This window comes from Cricetulus griseus, assembly GCF_003668045.3.
Source record: "Cricetulus griseus strain 17A/GY chromosome 1 unlocalized genomic scaffold, alternate assembly CriGri-PICRH-1.0 chr1_1, whole genome shotgun sequence".
Taxonomy (NCBI): Eukaryota; Metazoa; Chordata; class Mammalia; order Rodentia; family Cricetidae; genus Cricetulus; species Cricetulus griseus.
The window spans coordinates 117,293,320-117,302,918 of record NW_023276807.1 but is presented as its reverse complement, the minus strand read 5'-3'; the positions used below and the strand labels follow the sequence as shown (position 1 = coordinate 117,302,918).

At 36.9% G+C, this 9,599-nt stretch overlaps 1 protein-coding gene across 1 annotated transcript in view; it reads left to right on the top strand.

Annotated features, from left to right (window-relative positions):
* The first annotated feature begins 5,708 nt into the window (after positions 1 to 5,708).
* Positions 5,709 to 9,599, top strand: part of LOC100755926 (Kv channel-interacting protein 4) — a 496,502-nt gene continuing 492,611 nt past the window's right edge. Inside the window, exon 1 of the mRNA XM_035452865.1 lies at positions 5,709 to 5,808. Within this exon, the coding sequence (XP_035308756.1) occupies positions 5,709 to 5,808 (100 nt within the window). The remainder of the gene's footprint in view (positions 5,809 to 9,599) is intronic.

Genomic DNA, 9,599 nt, shown 5'->3' with positions numbered 1-9,599 from the left:
ACATTAACCCTGACCATCATCTCTTCCTAATATTGAAATAAGAAATGTCTCATCTGTTTTGTTGTTTTATTAAGTTTATTTTGTAGGATCAAATAAATTTCTTCTTTGCTCAGTAAAAACCCTTAGCCCTGCTTCTGTTAGATCAAGAAAGTACCCACTGATGCTCAGTCTGTTTTGTAGTGGGGCATTGTCTATTAAGTGAGAGGAAAAAGCTCCCTGAGAGCACCTAGGAAAGGAGTTTGGGTGCCATTAATATTTTAGGCTCTGACAAAATTCTCTAACATAACCAAATTTCTTTTCCACTGCTCATGAAATATAAAGTACCCTTCCCACGTACCCAACCAAGTGACCAAGCAACCAACCAAACAACCAACCAACTAGAAAACTCTGAGCCATTCCTGTACATCTGGCATTGTGTCTAGTCTTCTCTCTTCACTGATATTATCTCCTATGTGGGCTTTTACCCCTTGCTGGTATGGACTGCAGTTGTTACTAATTGCATCTAACACAACATCAACTTATGATCTCTGGAGGCAGATTTGGGTAAATTTTCAGGTGGGTGTCCCTACTCTAACCCACCAAGGTATTTGTTATTCACTTTACCTTGTAAGCAGGAAGACTGATACTCTTAGGCTTATGTGAGACTTGAGTGAGATGATCTATATAAATTGCTTAGCCAACTAGCCTGTTGGATAGTGCTTACTCTACCTGTAATTTAGTTTCTCAATTTCACTTTAATAGATTCCAAGCTATGAAAGTACCAGGATAGAAATTTTAATACCCATATCATAATGTATAGTACCCAGACCACAAATTTAACAAATGAATGAACAGGTATAATCATGAACATATTGAGAGAAGCTTAGATTTTGCTCAGTCCAAGTAATTGGGAATCTGATAAAAGAATAGAGACAAAGCTTACTGCTTGTCTTGTCTCTGAGTTAGTGCCATACCCTATTTAATGAGAAAATGTAAAAGAAAGAAGGAAGGAAAGAAGGAAGGAAGGAAGGAAGGAAGGAAAGAGGGAGGGAGGGAGGGAGGGAGGGAGGGAGGAAGGAAGGAAGGAAGGAAGGAAGGAAGAGAACAGCAACCAGAATCCCTGTTTTTCTATATCAGTTCATCAAAGGACAGCTTCCTCTCATTTTGTAAGGAAATATTTTTGCTTTTTGTGGTTTTTTTCTTTCAAAAGTCATATAGATGAAAATGAAGCAGAAATGGCATGATTATTGTCAGTAACTAGTGATTTTGAATAAACTGCACTACAGAGATATATAGGAATAGAATTACAATAGTAAGAGTATCTCTAATTAAATGTGCTCCTTTTACTGGGAAAAGGCAATGGATAATGTCATAGTTTCCATGAGCTCTGAGCTAGTATCCTGAAAGTTGCATTGTGAAACTTTTTTAACCAGAAGACTCACATAATTAGCCTCTTGTCCACCTTGTTAGTTTCTTAAGCCTAGACCATGTATAAAGTCTTCTATTGGAGCTGGGATTTGCTCAAACCTTTGCACTTAGGGGCTACTTCCTCTTGAATCTCATAAACTGCATGTTGACTGCATATGTGCATGGCCATGTGTATAAATGCTTACATGTGTTTGCACAAGTGAACAGCTGTATATGCACATGTATGTACATGTGTGGAAGACAGAGGTAGCCATCAATGTCTTTCTCAATCAGAGTCCACCTTATGTTTTCAAAAAATGTTTCTCATTGAAACCACAGCTTGTCAATTTGCATAAACTGACAGGAAAACAATTTCCAGGGAGCTTCCAGGCTCTACCTTGTTAGCACTGGGATTGTAAATACAGGCCACTCTTCTATAACATGAATTCTGGGCATCAAACTCAGATTTAATGTCCAAGCTATCTTCCTAGGAACAAATGTAGGTTTAAAAAACAATACCAATATCATCCCTTTTCTCTTATACCATAGCATACCCATTCTTTACCCCATCCAAGCACCTACAATGCAGGTGCATAGAACTTTCTCAAGTCTGAAATCTTATTAGTTCAGAAATTGCAAGGGATCTTTTAAAAGGCCACATTAAAGTATTGGCTCCTTAACTCTGGTGGTGTTTGTTTTATTGCATGCTTCATGTATTGCTAGATGTTTTTTAGGAGTTAAGGGGACATGTCATGACAATACATACTTAGCCATCAACTTCACTGGATTCTGATTTGAAAAAATTCACTCACCCTTCCAAAGTCTCTTCTCTCTTCTTATAAGATCGCAATAAAGAAGTTTTGCTCTTCTCAAAATGGTTCAAATCTGGGGCTTAGACAATGGTTGGGCAAATCATGAACCCACACAGATTAAGTATATGTACAAATAGTATCACTGCTTGTCATTCTATTCCTTCCTCTGGAGACTACAAATATTGACTCTGCCTTGAATGAGGTCTCTTGCATATGCTAATGTTTTTCTTTACAAAAGGTGATAAAGGAAGGAATTCAAAAATCTGAGATAACGGATTAATGTGCTAAATTGAATACATGCTGTGGAACTTGAAGCTAGGAGTTATACATATAGCTAAGCCAATGTTCCTATTTACATTTCAGTGTTCTACCTGAAAATTAAACAATAGGAATGGATCTCATCTAAGTTACTTCTCACCTTCTATAGCAATGATTTTCAGAATTTTGGATATGGAAATTTCCTTATATTCCTTTTTGATATTGCTTTCATTGGTCATATTGGAAAACCACAAATCATTTTCATATTAAAACTTCAGGACCGAACATAGTGAAGATATCCCAACTTGCAGAAAGGTCATGGGAATTTGCCCTGCTGTGGCTGGCTCCTTCAATGCCTTGGGGTAAGAAATCCTAGTAGAAGGTTCAGAAGACTCCCAGGGTCCACAGACAACCTCAGCATCCTACATCATATGGAATCTAATTACTCCAGATCACTGAGAGAGCAGATGGCTTCTCAAGAAAGATGAGAGTATTAGTGAAACTTCTCATTTTACAATACCAAGTATCTACAGTGCAAGGCACTATTCTCCACTGGATGCAGAGATGTGCTCCCTACTCTGGTACTTTTTACAAGCTCTCTGCCATCCATTTCTCAACCCAGGATATCATCTTTTTAGGAGAGAACATGAGAACTGGTCAGTGATATTTGTCTATGAGGTAATCAAGGGATCTTTACACATTTAATTGTAGTAGTGATACAGAAAAACCCTTTTAGCAGCCACAGGGGATGCATGTTTATGTAATAATATTCCTGTGACTCACCAAAAAGCAAGAATCATGAATTCAACTACTTGTTCAGTAGCATTTCAACTTCTAAATTTACTGGGGTTAATAGATTAATTAGGATATTTTGGAAGGGTCAGTTTGAATATCACTTTCAACTAGGCAAACAAGAACGTTGGCAAATGTCTGAATTTTTAATGCATTTAAAGGTGTGTGGAATGACAGGACTATACAACAGTTTGCATTAAATGAGTTGGAATTTGAATCTTGGTTCTGCCATTTACCAGTGTTATGAACTTAAGCCTGCTGCTTTTTAAGCTCTCTGAGGCATCATGTTTCCTGTGAAAATGGTCTCTAATAATACTTACTTTCAGTGTGGTTAGCAGGAAACAATGTATCTAAAGCATCCAGTATGCAGTAATCAATTAGTATATGGTGACTGGAATAATTTAATAAACATCTACAGAGTGAGAAGTAGGCCTATAAGAGGAATTATAAGAGGTGGGAGAATGTTGTTAATACAGGCAATGAAGTCATGAATTATTTCTTCCTGAAGTTCAACTTTTATTGGAAAGAACATGCATCAAGTCGTTATAATACAGTACACTGAGGCTTGGCAATATCAAGTAATTAACATAAGCAGCAATAGTAGCAACAGACAGGCACACACAAGGAAAAGATTGCACCCCATACTGGTTTTAGAATTTTCATGAAAACTTGACACACAGATATGATAGAGTCTGGTTTTATTTTGTGGTTTCTTTTGTTTGTCTTTATGTCTTTCTTTCACTAACAAACAGACAGAATGTTGTAAACAAAGCTCCAGAGATAGAGGAGTAGACAGTCTGTATGAAAATAGGAACACTGAAGGGCAAAGTCCAGGCTTATTCCTGTGTGTACCGACACCACCAGGAGGCTGTACACAGAAATCTTGGCTTTATTCAGTGTATCAACTGTAAGTCATGTGAGGTTTTTAAGTTAAGAAAACTGAATATTAGAGGAATTACTTTAGCAACCTCAGAAATATGAATAAAGCACAGAAATATTTATGCCAAGACAAGAGCTACTACTGTTGAGCAAACCCTTTTGCTGTGGAGATGTTTTTAGTTAATTTTCTCCAAAGGCTCATAAACTTGGTACTGCTATCCTTCCCCTGCTTATAAATGTGGATACTGAGGGAAGATGACAAGAAGTGAAGTCCATATGCTCTGGGAGGTTTTAAACCTGAATCCAGGTTAGTTGGCTCTGGAGTTTGTGCTTCTAATCTCTACTTCCTGTTCCCCTACTTCTGTTGTTCTTTTTGGTCCTCAGATTGCACATCTGTGGAGTGGGAGGCTTGATTAGGATCTCAGGGATGATTTCTACACTGGGTTCTGTTGTTGTTTGTTTTCATGGGTTTTATTTTGTTTCAGCCAGTTCCTTATTCTGGGTCTGATCTACCTATTTAGACAGTATTGAATGGGGGAAAATGTAGAATACATAGAAAATCCAAAGAATGTTTATTTGCTTAATTTTTTTTCCTTTTCAAACTTTTTATGGCCCCGAATTTGTGTGAGCCATTTCCAAAACTCATTCAAGGTAATAACTGCCAAATGCATATATTGTTAAGTTGAAAGTGAGCCTCGTGTGAAAGGAGGTAACTGCTAAACTCTAAAATATTAGTAAACATTGAGAATATTCATGAGTATATCACACTTTGAAACACCAGTTACTATTCAAACAAAATGTTAGTTCGCAATGAGTAAGACACTGGAGCATTGCAATAAAACGACTCATTGAAAAGAACAGACCCATATCGAACCACGCCGGGAAGCCGCGCTCCTCTCCGTACTCCTTGGAATAAAATACACACATTTGTTTTCCCTGAAGAGTAAAGCTTGTTCAGAAGCTGCTGAATGCAAGCTGTCACTGCCTATGGGCGTTTCAGGCTTTTCTTTTTCCTTGCTTCTCACGACAAGTGTTCAGGTCCTGTCTGCAGCAGGAGTCCAGCTTCGCTTCCACTGTTGCCAAGGCAACTGACCAGCCCTGAGATTCCACTGATGGGTGAGGTGTGGCGTCCTGGGGGACGCTGCTTCTGCTGCCCTCCAGGCTTGTTCCGGACCTTCCCTGTGACCTCGGTGGTTTTCTGCGATCTGAGCACTACTACTTCACGCATGGCTGTCTCCTTGTGGGAGAGTGATAACAAGGACTCTGATGATTCTGATCTGACAGGCTCGACTTTATCTGGCTGCCACTTCTGGCCTTGGATACAGCAAACAGGATGACTGCTCTCTCTTCTCTCTCTCTCTCTCTCTCTCTCTCTCTCTCTCTCTCTCTCTCTCTCTCTCTCTCTCTCTCTCTCTCTCTCTCTCCTTTCCCTCTCTCTCTCTCTCTCTCCCTCCTCTCTCCCAGCTCTCCTCCTCCCTTCTCCAGCTGTAGCCTTCTTAATGTAGTTTAATGGCTTTACAAAGAAAGCCAGGGTGAGGAGCGCTTCTCAGTGGCTGTGGCTGGACCATGACCTAGCTGACCATGAACTTGGAGGGGCTTGAAATGATAGCAGTTCTGATCGTCATTGTCCTTTTTGTTAAATTATTGGAACAGTTTGGGCTGATTGAAGCAGGTTTAGAAGGTAAGGGAGTGCTTTTCAGTCACTTATAAAAATCCTGTTTTGCAATTAAAAAATTTCTTTAAGAGAATGTTAAAGGCACCTGAAATGAGAACAGAGCAATTTGGTTCTGGGGCGGGCATGCAGGGAAGCAGGTTTCTCGGGGTGAGGAAGATTAACAAAATAAACTTTGGCAAGTTGTGGTGATGTTTTCACAGCAAAAGAATGTTAAAACACCATAAGAAGCACTTTGAATGTAGAATCAAAACTGAGAAATAAAGGGTTGATAATGTGTCAGCTCATACTTAGAGCATTTGGTCCCTGTTGTTTTTGTTAGATTTTTGTATAGGAAATCCTCTTTTGATTGTAACAGCAAATTTCATTTGTGTATGTTGTGGGGTGCACTTGTTTCTTTTATGCAAATGTACTCATCAGATAGAACCGGATATGCCTTTAAAAATTCGTATGGCTTAAGAACTGAGGAACAAGCTTTCTCATAAGGTTGTCTGCAGGAGTGTTGATGTTATCTATTTTACAATCTAAGAGGGAATCAATGGAGTAATGAGTTTCCAACTCCTGAGAGTGATTCTAAGGTTTCTAAACAAGCTTTGGCTTTGAAGTGTCAATATTTACATTCATTAGAGGCTGATCCTTCATTCTTAATAGTCTTCTCTCCCTTTAAAAGTGAGGTGTGTTCTTCCTGTATCATTCCATGGACTGTGTGTGTCTCTGAGACTGAGTAAATTTGGATGTTATTTCCTTACTACTCAGGACTTATTTGAAGTATGCTTGTGTTCAGCCAGTCATAGTTTCTCAAAAGTTGGCAGTTCAGTTTTAAAAAGCTTTTTGTGCTGGTGTTTGACAGTGTTGCTGTAGTATTCTCACTTGAAGTTTTAAACTTGGGGAAACATGAAGAATGTAAGCAATGTCTTTACATCTTCAACTAATCCAATCCTCCCAGGAAGGCTGCCACAATGTGACATAAATATGATCATTTTTACAAATAGCAAACATCAAATTAAAGTAAGTGTGTCACTCTGATGTAGGTTACCAGAAACCTACATTTATAACTCATTGGAAGGAGGAGGAGGGAGTAGAAAGCAAGGTTTATTAAAGTACTTTTAATTGAACTTTGCAGAATGCATATTGTGGCTCTTTCTGGAGGAAATATTTAGTAGTTCCAAAGTGAGGAAAAATCCTAAATTTTGGAAAAGATGAATGTCTTTAAAATTGGCTCTCTTTTCATATTTTCATGAAACTAGTCACTTTATTTGACTTCTGTGTGCATTACTGTAATTTGCCTGATGGTTAGGGTTGGGACATCCCATTTTGATGTGGTAGATTTTACGTTTTTTTTTTTTTCTTCTCTTTGAGACTGCAAGCTTCATGGAACATTATCAGAACTCCAGCTTTGTGGAGGGACTACCTACATCTTATTTTATGCTAGAAGTGTGGTCATCTTTACACTTTTCTGTCCAGGGAATTCATTCTGGCTATTGTGATAATGCCTGCTCTAGCATTAGGTTTGTTTGTCTCGGTAGCAGAAATACCCAACTCTCAAATATTAACTTGTGGTTCTTTCTTCTAAGGGCTGCTAACCTCTATGAAAGCATTCAGTACTCTTTTCCCTTGTTATGTGTATTCAAACCCTTAATGATCTGCATGGATAGTTTGTGCTTTCAAATTTATATTATATTGTTACTATCATTGTTGACATTGTATTAACACTGCAGAGAGAATTATATTTTCTCTAAACTTCACTATAAATCTCTGATTTCTGGTGTTTGTTCAGAAGTACTTTTACATGGTAAAATGTTGGCATCTGTCCTAAAGTGGAATTATACATAGTATGTAAAGTTAGAGGATGTGTAAAGAAGGGTTGTCTTTTATATCTGAAATATTTATCAGACCTATTTCAATGTCAATTTAAAAGTCAGAAATCTTTCTAATGAGTATACAAATTAATTCCTGGAGACATGATATAATTAAGTTAATGATACAGCTCACTGTATAGTTTATATACATACACTAAAGTTACAGCCAGAGTTTAAGTAATGAAGAGAATAAACAGTATTTAATATCAAGTCCTGAAACCTTCTTCATACAAACAAGAAAACATGACACTCATTTCATTCAGATCTCTTTCCCCACAGGAATTACTTTCCAGCATTGCACATGTCCTAGTTGGAAAATACGGACTTGTTTTGTCATTCTTATTTCTATTTGTAGACATGTCCTATAAAGCAACATAAGACTAAGTAGGGAAAATTAAACTTGGTTAAAAACCAAGGATGATTATTTTAAAGCTTACCCTAAATGATTAAAACTTTTCATTTCACTTTTCAACTCTTCTGCAGAGTAGGCATCTCTCAAAATGTAGTTTGAATTTATTATTATTGTTACAAATGATATAGATTAGGTTGTATTGTGAAGGGCTGAGAAAATACAATATTTACATAACATCTTGTTTTCAATCTCTGTTGAATAAATGTATTTAGAATAAATTGTTAATATAAAAGTTCAAAGAATTTGTAGTTGATTCTTTCTGAGTGCTTTTAGTTTTCATTTCTTGTCGGAAACTGGGATGGTACCATTGAATACTCAATATTCTTCTGTCTCAGTCTATATATGATACATTTAAACACATGATGCTCCACATAGACCCATCACATATTTTCAAACAAAATGGTTGGTTATCTGGCAGGTGAAAATTATTCATTTGATAAAATAAATAATAGTCAAAGTACAGGTACTTATATTTCCTCTGTTATTCTTTGACCTTCTACCTTATAAGTCAAGTCTACCTCTCTCAGTTGAAGATGAGAAAGCTGGGCTTGATAATTTCCACGGAACTTTGTAGTTCATAAATTCTATAAGTCTACCAGGTAACTGGAGATTGATAATTTATGTAACATATATCATTTTGCATGACAGAATATCAGTGGCCTACTTTGTAGTAGGTAAACAATGTAGCAGTTAGACTAATCTTCCTTTTATGTGATAGGATAATTTATCATACCCCAGGGAAGTGTTTCTTGCATTTAAAGAGAACAAAGAAATGTATGTCCCTGTATTTCTATATTTTTATATTTCAGGGCACTAGTTCAGACACATTCTGATTATTTAGTTTCTCAAAATGTACCCAGAGTTTTAATAACAAATATGCATATTATATTATATTTAATTTTTGTAATTTAGTTAAACTTCAATCAGATTTCTTTTTCACAAAATAAGAGTAACTGAAGAGACAGCTAAGGAGTTGAGAGTACTGGCTGATCTTCCAGAGGACCTGGATTAGATTCCCAGTACCTACATGGTATCTCACATCCATCTGTAACTCCAGTCCCAAGGCATTTGCCACCCTCTTCTGGCCTCCTTGAATAATAGGCACACAGAGCACAGAGACACATATTCAAACAAAACACCCACATACATAAAATAAATTAATTAAAAGAACAAAAGTAACATTAACATCAAACTGGTGTGTATATGAAACAATAGTGCTGACTTGAGCAAAGTTTTAAGGATACTAAAAAAAGTCAGTGGCTGCTTTTTTTATATTGAGTGCTCTTTGTACTGGGTGAGTAGTTTAGAGCTATAAGAGCTATAAGACTTTGGAATACCCCTGCAATTTCACAACACAAATTGCCTCTTCTTCAGCCATAAACATGAAAGTAGTTTTCTGTTAACACATTCCAGAGAAAAATTGAATCAAAATTTTAATGGCAAATCTATTTCATAATTTTGATATGCTGTACAAGGCTGTGAAAAGACCTAGGTTTCAAACAAATGCATACAAAATTACCATGAAATAT